General features: G+C 39.8%; 2 protein-coding genes across 2 annotated transcripts in view; both read left to right on the forward strand.

The window, feature by feature from the left end:
* The first annotated feature begins 294 nt into the window (after positions 1–294).
* Positions 295–7,286, forward strand: LOC131360113 (uncharacterized protein C2orf73-like). The gene is made up of 5 exons (XM_058400217.1): positions 295–439; positions 2,162–2,384; positions 2,498–2,651; positions 3,447–3,553; positions 6,889–7,286. Exons 1-5 carry the CDS (start codon positions 381–383, stop codon positions 7,123–7,125), a joined length of 780 nt encoding a protein of 259 aa, XP_058256200.1. The 5' UTR covers positions 295–380; the 3' UTR covers positions 7,126–7,286.
* A 1,247-nt stretch (positions 7,287–8,533) lies between these two features.
* The window catches only part of sptbn1 (spectrin, beta, non-erythrocytic 1), an 84,212-nt gene continuing 73,914 nt past the window's right edge, over positions 8,534–18,831 (forward strand). Inside the window, exon 1 of the mRNA XM_058401162.1 lies at positions 8,534–8,670. The gene's annotated coding sequence lies outside the window, so the exon portion shown is untranslated. The remainder of the gene's footprint in view (positions 8,671–18,831) is intronic.

Below are 18,831 nucleotides of genomic sequence, written 5' to 3' on the forward strand. Positions count from 1 at the left end.
TGATTGGGTATTATAAAGTTTTTATATTGTTAAAAGGTATTATTTGTCCATGTTTGCAGAGGATTGACAGTAGTGTTTGTTTTTCTTCAGTAATTCACTGAAGGCTAGGCTATAGTGTATCAAGTTACGCCTGCCATGCTACGGCTAATTCACCTTTACTCATCATGAATAAAAATGACCAAAACACAAACAAACTTTTTTTTTCCGATTAAAAAGTAATATTTTTGCGTTGTTTTCTTTTAAGTCTGTTTATATCAGTATGGGGTATAAAAAATGGGCAATTCATGTGGTCAAGTGTCAAATTACTGCCGGTTGCCTAGCAACCTCAATAATAAAGGGCACTCGAAAGTAAGGGACGAAGTGCGGGCGTCGGAGTAAACATGTATCAGCGCGCGGAGATATACCTGAGCCGAAAGAAGAAGGTTCGAGAAGCATTCCGGTAACGTACTATATAAACACACACACACACACACACACCCGTACGGTGGCTTAGATACCTTAAAGTTTCTTAAATTTTTTACCTCGGCTTAACTCTTTCAGTTCAGCCTCAATGGCACGTTTAAAGCGTTATTTATTCTAGCCTACTTATTCCTAACATTAATAAATCAAATTTCAGCAACATAACTTCTCCAGATTGATCAACACAATATAAGAGTAAATATAACATGCTGTTCTTAGATGCTTTAAAATGTCTATCATTCTCTAGTATGTATTTTATTTCTTTATGTATTTCATCCTCAGTATTTTTTCCATTTAGTAGGATGTCAAAAACAGCCACTAAAAGCTATGGGACATTTCTAAGAACCATAGTAAGACCCTAATCCTGAAGCGCCTCAGAGATTTTCCACATCGCTGTTGAATAACATCTCGAATATCTTTGGTCGTCAAGTGTTGATTTCTTTTCTATAACAGCAGATCTGAGAGTAGTGCAGTTGTAAATCGCTTATTTTCATACACTATATTGCTAAACGTTTTGGGACACCCCTCAAATTCAGTGACTTCAGGTGTTGTTTTTCAGGGTTTGGGCTCGGCCCCTTAGTTCCAGTGAAAGGAACTCTTAATGCTTCAGCATACCAAGGCATTTTGGACAATTTCATGCTCCCAACTTTTCTGGGAACAGTTTGGGGATGACCGCTTCCTTTTCCAACATGAATGCACACCAGTGGACAAAGCAAGGTCCATAAATGAGTGAGTTTGGTGTGGAAGAACTTGACTGGCCTGCACAGAGTCCTGACGTCAACCCGATAGAACACCTTTGGGATGAATTAGAGCGGAGACTGTGAGCCAGGCCTTCTCGTCCAACATCAGTGCCTGACCTCACAAATGCACTTCTAGAGGAACGGTCAAAAATTCCCATAAACACACTTCTAATTCTTGTGGAAAGCCTTCCCAGAAGAGTTAAAGCTGTTATAGCTGCAAAAGGTGGGCCAACTCCATATTACATTCATGTGCATGTAAAAGCGGACGTCCCAGTTTCGGCCTGGCTCGCTGGCTCGCTCTAATTCATCCCAAAGGTGTTCTAACAGGTCGAGGTCAGGACTCTGAGCAGGCCAGTCATGTTCCTCCACACCGAACTCACTCATCCATGTCTTTATGGACCTTGATTTGTCCACTGGTGTGCATTCATGTTGGAACAGGAAGGGGTCATCCTGGGGCCAAGCCCAACCCCTGAAAAACAACACCTGAATTCAATGATTTTGGGGGGGTCCAAAATCTTTGGCAATATAGTGTATATTATAGTTTATATAATAACAACTCACAAAGAGAGCTTTAAAACAAACGACCTGAATCTATCCCTAATATTGTGATAATAATATGATAAAATGTTGTTGTTAGGTTTAATGGGGAGGTTTTTCTGTATGAAGAAGTTTATATAACATTTATGGAAGGAGTCTCCAGTGCCAGTGATTTGTAACACCACAGGAAAGCCTGAAGGACAGGGGAATTCATGTGCTTATGACAAATTTTGTCTCATAAACTTGTCTTGAAGACATTCCCCAACATTTAATGTAACTGGAAATAGTTAAAAAGTCAGATGTGTTAGATAAACATTTCCCCTTCATGGAAAATAATCTTAAAAGAGTAACCATCCCAACACAATTTAAGTGTGAAAATCTTGAAGAACTAGGGTTATTTCCTCGTGCCTGCTCTCTTCTCTCAGCTCAAACACCTACAGGATATTCGATGAAAAAGTCCCCGAGCGCTTAAATCCAGACGAGGTGATCAAGGACCATAAGTATGTATCCCGGGATCCAGAAGTGACAGAGACGCTAAAGACGCACAATATCCCACAGCCTTACAAAGTCAAGTTCATCAGGACCAATGTGAGGTTCCTCAACGAGCCCATTGTTTACATGGAAACCGACAACACAAAGGACGAACAGGTTCCCGTCGCTTTAGACAATAAGACACAACATTCTAACACTGGTGTGGTGTCTGTGTATCAGTTGGCTTTGCTATTCAAATGCTAATTTTCTTTCATTATCATTTCTACTAGTCTACATGGTGGCTGAATACACCAGACAAGAACGAGTCTAGAAAAACAGCATACAGTAAGGAGAGTACTCAGAGACGTGACTTCCAACCGATCACACACATTCCACTGACCAGGGTTCAAGGGGAGAGAAATAAGCCTCCAGCTACAGGAATCGGTGAGCAGCGTGTGTGTGTGTTTTATGTTCATGTTATGTGATTATTAATTTATCAAACCTCTGAGAATGTAGAAATCACAAAACCCTTTAGGCAAGGTTGAGTTTACAGTCAGTTTCAAAAGTATTGGCGCCTTTCCTGAAAACAAATAACAAGCCTTGTGTAAAAGGGGAGGTGAGGCAGAACCCCACCATATAAGTATACTATATCAGACATTTGGCTTATGTTAATGTATTTTTTTTTTTCAATTCCATTAAAAAAATCTAATGATCTCTTTTGAATGGTTGATTGGTCATCCTTTCTAGACGATGCATATTACTGTGCATGTGTATTGGTGGTTAAAAATGGTAACTGCGGCAAGCAATAGCAGAGGTCCAGTGGGGTAACATTCATGCTGCTCTATGCTCAGGGGAGGAGAAGTATACAGAACAGATAATAGGCTTGTAAGATCCCAGGAAAGATCCTGTTTTATAGCAAATGTTTGTGGTTATTTTCCTATTAAAAGCTTCAACAGGGACACTAAGATGTGTCCCAAATCACATGCTACACACTATATAGCAAAATAGCATAGAACAGTGTATAAGTGGGATTTGGGATTTGGGACAGTGCAATTTGGGATGCTCATCTAGTCTTTACCTCCTGGCAGAGGCAACCAGGTTTTGTGCTCAAAGATTCTGGCTAATGACCCCATCAATTTTCACATTTGCCCACATTATTGTGAGAGGTGCCATCATGTCTGGAGACTGTTCCTAACCTTAAACTTTGTTGTTTTATTTGATTGTTCCCGATCTTTGCAGTTCCGACGTTGAGTCCTCTTGGCCAGCCTAAAGAACTAGTGGAGCACATGTCCTTCATTCACCAGTATGACTCCAGGAGAATTCACAACCAACCCTATCAAGGAAAAGTAAGATTTATACACCTGTATATTTAATAATGGTTTTATCTGTAACCTCTCTTTGTGATCATGCAGCAGGATTTAAACAATTTCTGAAGACATGATGAACAGCATCTCTGACTGTAATTCAGCTTCAAATCTCAGGTTAGGATGAATGCCCTCGTTCTAATATGGTATCATTTCTACAAAATAAACAAAGTACACAGAGACTTGTGTATACATTTATACAAACATTTATGGAAGGAGTCTCCAGTGTCATTGCGATAGAACAGTCAGGTGGAACACACTAGAGTCTTCAGGACGGGAGATTTTTCTGTTTCTTACTAATGTGATGATTTTCTAAAATAATTTTAGCTATATAAATGTACCACTATACTGAAAAGTCTTTAGTTCACTTCCAGAGACTCACACACGAATTTGGCTAGCATGTGAAAACCTTCTCTACAGGGTCAGTTTGTTCCATCTATTCTATTAATCCCAAAGGCCCAAAGGAAAAACATGGAGGAAAAATATTTTCCGGCCATTCAAACACCAAACTTTCACCGCTTGCTGATCTTTGCCAGCAGTATCCGGACATGTTAGTTAACACACCAATCCACTCATCACTTAACTTCTTAATCACTGGGTTGCAATGATTAATTAATAATAATACACACAAAGCAAGCATGACAGATTTGAAGCTGTGGGCTGGAGGAAATCATGTGATCATTTTAACCAAGAAACTCCTCTGTCCTGAAGAAAAACTCACAGCTTTACAATTACAAAGCACTGACAGTGAGACTTTTTCCACCTTTCAGAAAAGTTAAATAGACATATTTATAGACCTATAGATCTCCTCACGCATCAGGCATACGATTCCTTATGTATGTTGTCGCTATAGAAACAATAACATACTGTAAACAAGGAGGGCATTGAGATAAACCTGTGATTTGCTGCTTCACCACAGTCAGAGCTAGATAGAAAATCAATCAACACCTTTTGACCAATCCCATTTGAGAATTCAGTCGTGCTGTGATGTAATCAAAATGTATTACATTAAAAAATATATTTTTCTGGTATTAGAGCTCCGCCTTCAAACTGTGAGAGGCGGTACCTAATGTACTAGAGCTCCGCCTTCAAATGGTGAGAGATGGTGCCTAATGTACTAGAGCTCCGTCTTCAAACTGTGGGAGGCGGTGCCTAATGTACTAGAATTCATTAATAAATAACGTAGTTCCTCTTTAAGCTGAAACTGGTTAATATTACCAAACTTTAAAAAACTGTTTAAAGCAAGTGGTGAAAAAGATTTTAGCTGAGACAGGCCTTCGGCAACATGTCTGGAGCAGAGCGCTTGACACTAAGTACACACTACACTACCCTAGTTCTGGGGCTTGGCAACTATTCACTACATGCCCCTCCGCTGACTTTTTGAGCAATGTGATCGGTTCAACAACACAATACAGTCCCTCAAGGATTTCGTTTTTCGTGATTGTTGCAGCCAGAAATGCTTGCTTTTGCTGTATCTTTTTTCCCCAAATTTTGCTATGCAACTTGCAAGCCCAGGGTCAGTGAAGCCACATATGTAATGACTTTCTGTGACAGCTGTACTCATGTTTGACGTATGTGTATCGATGAAAGCTTTGGCTGATTGCATGGAACGTCTTGGCTGCACATTAATTTCTGTATAATCATGAAATCCTGGAAGGACTGACAATATTCTCAGTCTGTGAGCGATCATAGAGGCTTCGAATTTTCTTCTTTTTTCAAACGTTTGATTTTCTGCAACAACAGCAGATGAGCGTTCATAAGGAAATCGAATTCATCTGGTTGCAACCAAATTCCTGAATCAAGTTTATCTTCCATTTATTTGGGGGTAGAATGTAAGCATTGCTATTAAGACGTTATTTTGGTATGTCGTACCCATCCACCCATCCATCCATTTTCTATACCCGCTTTTTTCCTAATTAGGGTCATGGGGATCTGCTGGAGCCTATCCCAGCACACATTGGGCGAAAGGCAGGGGTACACCCTGGACACCAGTCCATCACTGGGCCACACATACAGTATAGACAGTATAGAACCTCACAACTTCATGGGCAATTTAGAATTACCAGTCAACCTAATGTACATGTTTTTGGACTGGAGGAAACCGGAGTACCTGGAGTAAACCTACACAGGCACAGGGAGAACAGGCAAACTCCACACTGAAAGGTACCTGCCTGTTCAAACCCGGGATTCGAACCCAGGACCTTCTTGCTGTGAGGCAACAGTGCTAACCCAAATGGTTATATTAGCAACCAGGAAAAACAGTCACAACATGATTCCTGGTGGCACGCAGAATACAATAAAAATGCTCAAGTTCTTTCGTCAAAACAGACAACACTTACTGCCTATGTCTTCTCAGGCAATCTTTCCTTTACATATTTCACTTACTTCTGCTTTTTCACCCATGCACCCAGTACTGTAGTGTCAGCAGGTCAGAGATTCTGACATTGTGAAAGTCATGTAGCGTGCCTTCCGGCTTGTAAATGAATTTATATGCAAATAGGGATATAGTCAAGACTATCATTATTACGTTCCATGATGACTACCTCAATGATTAAGCTTTTTCTAGAGTTACTTCTTGCCAAACAAAAAGCCAACAAACTGTTGGTCCAGGTCAGGGCCATTTTGAGACCACTGCCCAAAACAATGTAAATATGTCCCAAGACTGGAACTCGAGTCCAAGACTAGAATAATGTCCTACAGCCCTATATGTACTTCGTAAACTAACAGAAAGATATGGACGATTGCTGCTGGACCATTTCATAAAAACTGTCAGTCAAACTTAACAAAAATCAAGGCCACTTAAGTTCACAATGTGATAATGAATGTGTTGGTTTCAGGCATTAAACCAGTGCCTCAGCCTGTCATGAAACCATGTGTTATCTGTCCTAACTCTGCCCAGTACACACACTTTTTTCTCTCTCTCACAAACACACACACACACACAATTTCATTGTACTGTCCTGACAGTGGGGAGGAGATTTGATCTGGAACGGCTTTTGGCAGCTACGTGACTGTGATCTGTTCACCACAGCTGCGTTGCTCCATGTCCAAACCCAGTCCTTTTACACTGGACTTCTCTAGTCTGCTTTAAATCTGTTTTATGTTTGCTTCCCTTTTTCTTCTTCTTCTTCTTTATCTTTTATTATTATTATTTTTATTGTTCTTTTTCTGCTCTCTCTCTCTCTCCCTCTCTCTCTCTGTCTCTTTCTGTCTCTCTCTGTCTCTGCCTCTCTCTCCCTTTCTCTCTCTCTCTCTCTCTCTCTCTCTCTCTCCCTTTCTCTCTCTCTCTGTCTCTCTCTCTCTCTCTCTCTCTAAAGCGTCATGGAGCTTTTGTGTGGAGCAAAAGGGGGGCGATGGGGCCCAGCGCATTCCAGAGCTCAGAGGGGCTTCGTGCGGACTCAGAGGGGGAAACGTACAATATGAACTCTTCCCAGCATGCCCTTCAGTCCTCTCCACAGATGTATGTGTCCACTGGGACCTTCTCCACCCAGTCAAATCCTGACCATGGGAACTCCTACAGCAGGAATGACAAGATGGCAGGGATCCCTGCTTAGTCCAGTGGGATCAAAGTCACAACATGTGGACGCTTTCGAGAACCATGCTGCTCTTAGGTTCATGTAATACACAATAAATTTCTCCAGTGATGTATTTACATTAGTCGTGTTACAATCTGTAACTTATAATAAAGTGAAAAATATGTCTCCATTCCTTTTCACTGCTGTGTCATGCATTGTGTTATTGAAAACAGGTATGCTGACCAATATTAAGTTATTTTGTCACATACAAAGCTCATCCTTAGAGGCCTGTCATCAGACAATTTCATTTTCCTGAGGTTAAAAACAAGCAAAATCTGGTATTATGCTCAGGTCTTGACCCACCCAGTAAGAGCCGTAGCTGTTCTATACGTTGCAGTAATGCCTCATCAAATATGAATGCATTAAGGATGCACTGTATGGAAAAGAACTTGCAGTACTGAGCTTTAAATGCTTTAATGGAGATGCTAAAAGTCCACCCACGCAGGCCGTGTTCTCGTACCACAGAAACAGAGCAACTGTTTAGGTCCAGTTGTTTGTTTAAGCTGTAAGGCACTTGTCTTTGACCCTAAACATTATGTCAAAAAAGAGAAAAGGCATGTAGAGTTTTTGTCTTGTGCACTTTATTTTTCACCCCCCACTCAGTATACCTTCTATGTGTGTATATACTACAGTATATTTACACATCTGGTTTAGGGTTTGGGTTCGAATGTCCAGTTTCTGAGGAAGCTTGTAAGTTGATTGTGAAAATGTGCATCCCCTTAGGACAAAATGAAGAAGACAACATCATATGTGTGTCATATGCTGAAATTTAATAATGAAGTTTATTTAATGGATCAAGCTCTCTCTCTCTCTCTCCCCCACCCACCTACCCACCTATCTACCAAGTGAACATTGCTTACAAAAATTCTCCTTGTGTTTTGAATCTGCGCTGTGCTTTGAACGTGTGTGTGTGTGTGTGTATGTGTGTGTGTGTGTGTGTGTGTGTGTGTTTTTCACCCCGCCCCGTAGCTCAGTGCAGCAGTGGGGCAGAGCGCTGATACCGACTGAAGAAAAGCAGAAACGATGTTGATAACGAATCGATTCACTGAACCGATTCTCTCGAACAACTCACAATTGAATCATTTCACATTATCTTCCAGAAATATTGCTAAGGCTTCCGCTTTTTATATAAAAGTAACACATATTCATACCTTTATACAACCTTAATATAAGCACTTCTTTATACCACTACCCTTATTTAGTTTTATAATTTGAATAATTTAATGAAAGCTATGTAATATAGTATAGCGTGTTGTACAGAATAATATAATATAATGTATAGTTTTGTCAGACAAATGTATATACTATATCCAAGGGCACCGGTGTCAAAATTGATTCGAAGTCTTAGAGAGTCGATTCGTTTTGATTCGTTTTAAAGAGTCGTTCACTCGCTGTAGTGTAATAAGGAGGCAGTGCGGATCGGAGCGGTCACTCCCAGTGCCTCACTCACACACTCTCTCACACGCGCGCGCGCAGACTGCGGACTCGGATCGGCGGCGAAGTTCGTCACGTACTCTTCGATAGGTAAGTGCGAATAAATGTTTGTTTCCAACCGGATGGGTAGACGCGCGTGGAGGTGTAATAATAACACTGGTGTTTTGTTTGATCCACGTGAAGAGAAAGATTTATGCTCGGTGAAGCGTGTTGGCGCAGATGGAGAGATAGATGGATGGACGCGTAGAAGAGAGAGAGAGAGAAAATCGGACAATTTTCCAACAACTACTTTGCGTGTGTGAAATCAATGTCAACACGGTGACTCAGGTTTAATTGTAACTGCTCCTGTGCGTGGCTTATTAATTCCTCCGACGTGTTGCGTGTTTGTTCATTTCCATCAGATCCCTGGGATAACGGTAAGGTTACAGTAGGCTGGATGGGAACAGGCGTGGCTCTGCTGTAGTTTGGTACTGGGTGGGTTTTGTCGTGTTGTTGTTGTTGTAATGCATTTGTCAATTTAATACCTGATCACCTCTGTTGCGTACTAACCATCAAAAATATCCAATGTCACTGTTATTGCTTTGCGATCTGCAAAGCAAAGCACACACGCGCGCGCGCGCGTTCCGAGTTGATGTTGATGTTGCGCCGCTGCGCGCATTCTTTTATCTATCTATCTATCTATCTATCTATCTATCTATCTATCTATCTATCTATCTATCTATCTGTCTGTCTGTCTGTCTGCCTGTCTGTCATGGTTCAGCCTGATGTCTGCTTACATATTGCACGTGATTATCACACCTCCAGCTGTGTGCACAAAAGCAAAACCGATTTCCCCGATACGAATCGCAAATCTAGCTCTAGTGAGTGGTGAAACTACAGCACTGGAGGCATGTCAGAGATTTTTTTGTGAATCCCCCCCCCCTCCTCCTTGAGGTTTGGGGGAGACTTGTGGCTATGAAGCCATCCTGCGCTGCTGCACTGCGCTGCTGCCTCTTATTTTTTTCAATGCATCCAGCTATAATTCTGTCCTTTTCACGACAACGTTTTTGCACGCCACGTTAAAACGAGCAAAACAGTCCCGCCATGATGTCATCCTGCCACGCACATCCCTCCCAGTGCAGCTCGCTAGGCAACGGAACAGCCCAGTCGCCATAGTGATCCCGGGCCTCATCTCAAATGGCTTCCTGTTCCCTTTAGTCTAGTGCGCTAGGCGATCTGGAGAGCGCGTGCTAACAGCTAACTTCTTTCTCTTTCTCAGTTTGAATATGTTGTGTGGGCTTGTTTCTTTAACCAGATTGCTATTTCACTTTGGGTTTTTTTTTTTTTATAAACGAAGGAAATTGAATTAAAAAAAAATCTATTTATTCATCACAATTAATGATCCTGGAGGTGGGTCCAGAGTCTATCCCAGGAGCACTGGGTGTGAGGCGCTAGTCCACCACACACTCATTCACACCTTAGGTGTAATTTAGAGTCATCAATCAACCTACAAGCATGTTTTTTAAAAGGTTGAAGGACAGCTCCAACTTCCTTTATTGGACCTGAATTTATTCTGTGTGATGTGTTCATACCATACTAGAAACGTAGTACTCCATTAAGTAAACCCAGGTTATACACTGAAAGCAGCAGCGTGAAATACGGACACTTAATTTTTTCTTCAATCTGTAGTTTAGTTCTCTTTATTTGTCATGTATACATTACTGCACAGTGAAATTCTTTCTTCACATATCCTATCCTTGGGGGTTAGGGTCAGAGCGCAGGGTCAGCCATGATACAGCGCTTCTGGAGCCTTGTTCAAGGGCCCATTGGTGGCAGCTTGGCGGTGCTGGGGCTTGAATCCTGATCTTCCGGTCAACAACCCATAGCCTTAACCACTTGAGCTACCATCGCCCCAAGGTTCTGGATGCTGTGCGTAATGTAAGGAAACGGTCATCAGAGATATCAGAGAACCATATGTTTTTTTTTTGTTGTTGTTGTTGTTTTTGTTTACTTGGTGTCCTGCCAAGCGAAAGCACCACAAATAAGGGATATTTTTTGACTGGATGCTTTGGTTTCTAAAATAACTGTATGCTATGAGATACTGCACACTGTATATGTTTTCACATTATAGAGAATCATTATGTACACGTTTGGTTTGTCTGTAATGTCCATAGATGTCTCTCACATCCGGTCTGCCCTGTCAGCGTCCTGCAGTCTTACAAATGATGCATATTTAATGCCCTAAAATGTTTCAATAGTGATTTTTTTTGCTAATAGCACTCAGGTTATATAGGTACGTCTGACTATAGCTTGTGACTTTAACATACTCAGAGAGGCGTTCTTAAAGTATTCACTTTCCAGACACTTTATTTGGTTAGACCAAAAATGGACAAGGTTTTAGAAGGTAAAAACATTCAAATGTTAGCATAAAATTCACTGTTGTTAGCTGGCTAGCTTGTTGCTAGTTCAAGACTAGTGTGATGCTTGGTTCTAGCAAAGAAACGAAATTTGTTGCTTTTTTCATGGAGGCGTCCATGTTGTTTTGTGAAAGTTAAAAACTCCACGTTCCTTCGAGTTAAGTCGAACACATAAGTGTGTTTCTGCAGCGTTAATGTTGATACATGAAATTAGCATGCTGATGACGCTAGGCTGCTATGCATAATAGTATTACATTCAGGTGCATGCGTTCTAAACCTTTTGTTATTCAATACTCTTTCACCTAACTGACTGTTTAGAGATAATTTGTCGGGGATTTTTAAAGGTGGGATCTAAAGCTGGTAAGGAAACACCAGGGACTTGTGAGTCACAGGAATATCAAACAGATCCAAATGGCCAATTGCAGCAACAAGTGTGAAGTCAGGCACCCCCGAGTGATGAAAGCTGATGTCGGGCCTGCTAAAGGCCAGATCTGTAGATATCAGGCTAGGGTAGCAAATTCGAAATAACCTTTTCAAGCCACAGCAGTGCGTAATGATTTGTTTAATTCTGATTAATCGCTTAACTGAATGACCTGAATATAATAACACAAGTTGAATAAGAAAGAAGGTCAATTTCCCAAACACTTGATTCATAATATTAGCACATATTATCATCACATATGATTACTTGATAGTAGTTTTTGTAAGATTTATTTGACTCTTTATTTGATTCAGTTATCAAATATTAATTTTTTAAAGAGAAACCTTTATTGCTGATGGATTTGCTTACATGGAGAATATGATAGGGTTTTTTTTCCTCATTTAAATAAATCATTATTGCTCTTTTTTTTAGTCTTGATTTAGAGTAATGACTGATTTAGAGTAAAGGATTTCATTTGGGCCAGTGAAAGCTCTGTTCTGTTGTTGAAGGTAAGAGTTTAAATCACTGACCTCAACTCTCAACAGCTGACTTTTACAATCGCTCACTTGTGTATTGCTTCAGATGAAAGGAACAACCAAATAAATGTAACTTCACGGGTCTTTCCAAAAAATTTGGAGGTTTTTAACAGGGTGATGTAGCATTTCAGGGCTTATAGGTATACACCAGAATATATTTTTAACTGTGGAGTTTAAGTGATCTTTCAAAACATTTCTCAGTGTTGAGGAAAATAATGCTAAATATTTCCCCAAACCTTATTTATACAGTGGAACCTTGGCATCCCTTATGAATTTTCAATTAAGAATTGAAATTTTGCAAGAAATTTGCATCGGCATCCGAAGCATTTTCGGCATACGAATGAACTGAACCGAGCGTTGGTGGCATGGGTGGTCTGTTCTATTTTTAGCCATAGCTTGGTGGCACGACTTCCTGTGAGGAGCCTTGACATGGAATGCTTGGCTTGGGTCAGTTATTTGTAAGCAGCCATACAGTTTACATACGCTTCGTATCGGTCATATTGGTCATATTTGTGGGTGGCTGGAACGGATTATCTGTATTTACGTTATTTCTTATAGGAAAATTCAATTGACAATAAAAATTTTCACTTTAAGAACTCGCCTCCAGAACCAATTAAATTGCCGAGGTTCCACTTTAATGAAATTCTAAGGGGGAACTTCTTGAATTCTGTGAAAAATCATACAAATCTGCCTACTTTTATGACATCTTGACTAAATAAAATTCTAAATAATTTTCCTAAACACCATTTTAAAGGGAGCAGTTAACATGGTTGTGCTGTTGGACTAGCAGTGTTTTAATGATGACACTTGCAACAAAACCTTGCAACATAAACTAGACTAATGTACAGGGCTAAAGGGAATTCCCACAGTGTTGGAAAACTGAGCAACACCAGAAATATTTATTAGTGATTTAATAGCTTAGAACTTCCATTTTAGTTTTTTGTCAGATTTCGACAACTGCCCCTAGGCTTTAATTGTCAGTGTGTTTGCTCTTGTATTTCTTCTCATCTCAGATCTATAATTCTAGTCTGTGATACACTAGAGATGCACTGGAAAGCTGAAAACTACACCGGAGTATCCCTTTAAATGCACTTGTTTTGTTTTATAGGTAAACATGTAGAATTTGCTTATGGGGAGAGTCTCTTCTCTCCAAGGGTGGGTTATATTGTCATGGAGAATCACTGTGAGTGTGTGTGTGTGTATGTAATGAGACAGTCGGGTATTTTCCTAATACCCCAGAGATGAACGATGGGGCACATCTTGGGAGACTGTCTGTCTGGGGGATTTTTTTAAAATATGTTTGTGTCCTTATTAGCACACAAAAGAACATATTTATGCGTATTGTTGTAAATCATGTCTTTGTGCAGAAGCTTATAATTTACCTCATATTGGTCATCATTTCCCTTCCCTTCCCCAAGAATTTCCCTTCATTTCTTGCTTATAAAAAATTAATAATCCGTAATTAAGGACACTTATGGACTTGCTTTTTTCCCTAGTTATCAGCATCTATTGAATCCAAAATCCCGCTTCATCTCAGGCTTCCAGGAGGTCGTGTTTTTATTACTAGCGACCTGTTGGATAACTTAATTAGCTTCACAGCAGAGCCGGTGTTCGAGTGAGACAGGTGGTATTTTTTGCTTGTTTACCGTGAGAGAAAGCAGAAAGAAAAGGGGGAGTTAAGGAGGGAGGGTGTGGAGTTGATCGGAGAATGACCAGCTGTCACAAGATGCTGACAACAGGTGAGGGCCACATGGTGTCCACAAGCGGCCTGGGCGAACAGAAAGGGGAGGAGGAAAGCATGCTTGGGCTGAGTTTACACCATAATCCATAGTCTGCATCCTGCCTGTCTTAGCCATGTTACTCCAGCTGTCTCTCATGGGACTGAGGGGAATTTTTAGCTTTTATTTTTGGGTCTCGAGACTCTATTTGAGCTGAAGGCCATTTGGATTGTTGTTTTTTTTTTTTTTTTTTTGGTCCTTGTGTGGCCTTAGAGGAAATAAAACTAATTACATCTTTCGTTGGTGGCCTTGAGTCTGAGTTCGGACAGAACGAGTAGAATTTGAGCTAGGTTGTGTTTAATCTTGTGGATCCTCCACTAAAGTCACTTTGACTAAGTCACATCACTTACAGTATGTTGTAGCAGCTGCTGCTTAAAACTGTTCTTCCTTCAGCCTCCCTTTTTAAATTTCCCTTAAAGTAAATAAGACAGAAAACAGATTTCTACAGAGAAACAAATGGCAGTAAATTCCTCTGTCCTCAAGCTGTTACAGATCTTCAAAGAACAGCTTTACCTCTGAGTGTTAGAAAGTACTGACACTGGAGAGTCCTTCCTTAAATCTAATAAAAATAAAAATCTTAATTGAATAAAAAGTATTCAACTCCTTCTGACCAGTCAGATTCGAGAACTCAACAACGTTGTGGTAAAGGCTGGTCAGGTTCTTTGGAATATTTTAGTAAATATATGACAAGTATATAGTATAATAATGTTATTAGGACATATGGAAACATTCCTACATTTCCACAACGTTTTGCTTAACCTTAAACATTATAGAAACAATTGTGCAACATTTCTGTAACCTTTTGTTTAGCCTTAAACATTATAGAAACATTCCTACAACATTTCTATAACCTTTTGTTTAGCTTTAAACATTATAGAAACATTCCTACAACATTTCTGCGACCTTTTGTTTAGCTCTAAACATTCTGGAAACGTTTCTAAAACATTTCTGCAACGTTCAGTTTAGCTCGAAACATTCTGGAAACCTTCCTACAACATTTCTGCAATGTTTTGTTTAGCCTTAAACATTATAGAAACAATGTCACAACATTTCTGCAACATTTTGTTTAGCTCAAAACCTTCTGGAAACATTTCTATAACATTTTGTTTAGGCTTAAACATTATAGAAACATTTGAACAATATTTCTGCAATATTAGGTTTACGTTGAAACATTCTGGAAACCTTTCAACAACATTTCTGCAACATTTTGTTTAGCCTTAAACATTGTAGAAACAATCGCACAACATTTCTGCAAGGTTTCGTTTAGCTCGAAAACATGCTGGAAACATTTCTAGACATTTCCATAACAATTTGTTTCGCTGGAAACATTCTGGAAACATACCTACAACATTTCTGCAATATTTTGTTTAGCTTGAAACATTCTGGAAACCTTCCTACAACATTTCCACAACGTTTTGTTTAGCTCGAAACATTCTGGAAACCTTCCAACAACATTTCTGCAACATTTTGTTTAGCTCGAAACATTCTGGAAACCTTCCTACAACATTTCTGCAACATTTTGTTTAGCTTGAAACATTCTGGAAACCTTCCTACAACATTTCCACAAAGTTTTGTTTAGCTCGAAACATTCTGGAAACCTTCCTACAACATTTCCACAACGTTTTGTTTAGCTTGAAACAATCTGGAAACCTTCCTACAACATTTCCACAACGTTTTGTTTAGCTTGAAACATTCTGGAAACCTTCCTACGACATTTCGCAATGTTTTGTTTGGCTCGAAACATTCTGGAAACATTCCAAAAAGTAATAAAAAATATTTTTTAGTAATAAAAAATCCTGGAAATATTCCTGCAACATTTCTGCAACATTTTGTTCAGCTTCAAACATTCTGGTAATGTTCCTTCAACATGTTGTTTCACTCTAATTCTCACAACACTTAGAAAATAGAGGTCTGATTACAACATGTTTAGCTGGAATAATTCAAAATTCCAGCTAAACAGATTCCCGTATTAACTGATGTTTTTGCTTAATGCATTCAGAGGAATTACAGCTGCAATGATTTCTTTTAGCAGCACTGTTTTTTTTCCAACATTAAGAAGCTGATTACGCCCAAATCTATCTCTAGAGTTGGTCTAATAGCAGAAGAGATATTTGTGTGCTGATGGTGTTTGTCGGAGCAGAGCCATAACTGACGTACTCGCTGTTGTCTGAGCCCAAAGTGAATTAGCGGAAATGAGAGAGACCCTGAGGGACTGGGCGAGGTCTACAGCCCCAGACCTCTCCTCTATTCTCTTCTTTTTCTCTTCTCCGGGTCTCGACAGCCTTCTCATATTTCATCTCTCGCCCCAACTCATATTTGCTCTTGGCTTCTTAGATACCAGACTTACAGCTAACTACCAAAATTACAGACTGCAATAAAGCTTATAAAGTATATACTTGCGTCAGAGTTGATTAGCTATAACGTCTTTTTAATACTTTAATACTCTCTACTCACCCCCAGCCCCAGCTGTATTCCACCAATCTGTTTAAACTGTTTAAAAATGCTGTGTTTTATCCATCCGTCCATCCATTCATCCGTCCACCCACTCCTCCAGCTGGACGCTTTTTAGCTCAAGTGTACAGCTGTGTCATGATGCAAACCTCGACCCCTGGACCTTCTTCAAAAATCCCAGCACCACATGGCCACCAGAACCGGCCAGACATCACGCTTCCAATTCACAAAAGAGACGTTAGCTCCTGCTCTGCTACAATCATCACAGCACAGAGGTGTCATTGGGGTCAGAAAGGAGGCTAGGCGTTAGCCGTGGCAGTGCTAGATGTTATCCATGAAAGTGCTAGCAGACTGCGAGACCTTAGAAATATGTCATTTCCAAAAAAAAAAAAACCCCATTAATATTTTAGTGAAATTTAATGAGCTAGCATAAAGTGAGCTAGCCAACGTTTGTTATATAAATGACGTAAAGTTCAACAAACTGATAATTAACTACCGCTACAATCTCATTAAGACTTAGAGAATGAATAGAGAGAAATTTGTTCTGGCAATTCTGAATTAATGTCACACAATTTTAATTTTTTTTTCTCAGAGAATTTTTAAATCTCATAATTCTGACTTTTTTCTCACAATTGTGAGTTCATACAGCACAATTTTTTTTTGCTTTCTCACAATTACAGTTTGTACCTCGCAATTCTGACTTCTGTTCCTACAAATATGAGTTTTGATATCTCACAATTCTGACATATTTTTCCTCAGAATTGCAACTTTAAATCTTACCATTTGGACATTTTTCTCTCACAAAGTCTGCAACTTTCACTTGACGCAGTACCTCAAATGCAAAATATTCAGGTAATTAGCTTGTGCCAGCTAGAAATAAAGTCAGAATTTTGAGACGTTAAAACAAAATTGAAGTATGAAAATCAAAACTGCGAAATGTGTGAACTCAGAATTACAAAAATTAAATTCAGGATTGTGAATTGTGTAGACTTATTATTACAAGAAATGAATCAGAACTGTGAAATATGTAACCTGAAAACAATTACAAGAAGAATATCGGAATTGTGAAAAGTATGTACTCAAAATTGTGAGAAATAAATTCAGAGTTGTGAAATGTGTAAACAGGTGGCTTAGTGGTCAGTGCTGTTGCCTCACAGCAAGAAGGTCCTGAGTTCAAATCCTGGGTTTCTTTGTGGAGTTTGCATGTTCTCCTTGTGCCTGTATGGGTTTACTCTGGTTTCCTCCCACAGTGTCTGTCTATATGTGTGGCCCTGTGTTGGACTGGTGACCTGTCCAGGGTGTACCCCTGTCTTTTGCCCAGTGTGTGCTGGGATAGGCTCCAGCAGATCCCCGTGACCCTAATTAGGAATAAAGCGGGGATGGAAATGTGTAAACTCAATATTACAAGAAGAAAATTAGAATTGTGAGAATTGTAAACTCACAATGACAAGAAATAAATCTGAAATGTGTAAACTCAAAATTACCAAAAGAAAATCAGAATTCTGAAATGTGTAAACTCACAATTGCGAGAAATAAATTCAAAATAGCGAGATATAAAGTCACGATTGTGAGTCTTTGTGAGTCAGCGGAAACTGGTTTCCATAAGAATCCCGAAACTGATCAGGATTCTTTTCTTTGTGTTTTGTCCTAGCCATCAGAGTTTCCGAGTTACGAGTTTTAATCGAACTCTTTTTCACTTTGAGGCACTGATCTATATTAACATGGCCATGTGAATAGACTCATCCTGGAAGCTCTTGAAAAGAAGTCTTCTTGTAGATAATGTGTCTCTGAAGTACTTACCAATGGGTACAACGGAAACAATGAAACCGTAACCTGCTTCTCTCAGCAACAACACAATGTGTCCTTGTACTGATTATTATAGCAGCTTTAAAAAGAAAAGAAAAGGTTATATTGTGATCCTGACTCAGTGTTTCATTGGGAAGTCTATAGGAAGCTTCAGTTCTGTGGTGTGGCTTAAACACACACCTCCTTTAATCACTGCATTGTTGTCAATATGTTTTTAAAAAAAAAAACTATATTCAGAAAGAAATGGTATAGTGTGGTCCTGTAAAAAAAACCCCAGCTAGTCATGTTAGCAAGAAACCATAAAGCATTCAGTACTGAAGCTTAAATGGAACTGTGAATGAATTCTAATAATTCACTTTAGGATTTCATGATTTTGCGATCCCAGGAGCAGACTCTGATATTCTGAGAAATTTTCCAAAGTTGATCAAGCGTAAGGATTTGAGCGAGTTTGATGAAGGGCCAAATTGTGATGGCTAGACGACTGGATCAGAGCCAGAGACCAATCTATCAAAAGTGGTCCATGTAAGGAACAGTGGTGAACCAGTGACAGGGTCATGGGCTGCCAAGACTCTTTTGAACTTCTGAAGAACTTAATGCTGGTCCTAATAGAAAGGTGTCAAAATACACAGTGCATGACAGGTCAGGGCTGTTTTGGCAGCAAAAGGGTGGTCCCCCTTTAGTGCTCCGCCGGTAGCTGTTAGATCGGACCGCACAGACCAGCCTTCACTCCCCGCGTGCATCATTGAGCCTTGGCAACCCATGACCCTGTCGCCGGTTTACCACTGTTCCTTCTTTGGACCACTTGGATGGTTCCTTCCTTGGACCACACAATATCAGACAGGAGGTCATAATGTTTTGCCTGG

This window comes from Hemibagrus wyckioides, linkage group LG10 (genome assembly GCF_019097595.1).
Source record: "Hemibagrus wyckioides isolate EC202008001 linkage group LG10, SWU_Hwy_1.0, whole genome shotgun sequence".
NCBI lineage: Eukaryota > Metazoa > Chordata > Actinopteri > Siluriformes > Bagridae > Hemibagrus > Hemibagrus wyckioides.

What these genes read in the sequence shown, in the direction of transcription:
- LOC131360113 (XM_058400217.1), top strand. Translation starts at nt 381, where the DNA reads ATGTATCAGCGCGCGGAGATATACCTGAGCCGAAAGAAGAAGGTTCGA. An exon ending in ACAACACAAAGGACGAACAG is followed by an intron (nt 2,385 to 2,497) that starts GTTCCCGTCGCT and finishes CATTTCTACTAG; the next exon opens with TCTACATGGTGGCTGAATAC. An exon ending in ACCAACCCTATCAAGGAAAA is followed by an intron (nt 3,554 to 6,888) that starts GTAAGATTTATA and finishes CTCTCTCTAAAG; the next exon opens with CGTCATGGAGCTTTTGTGTG.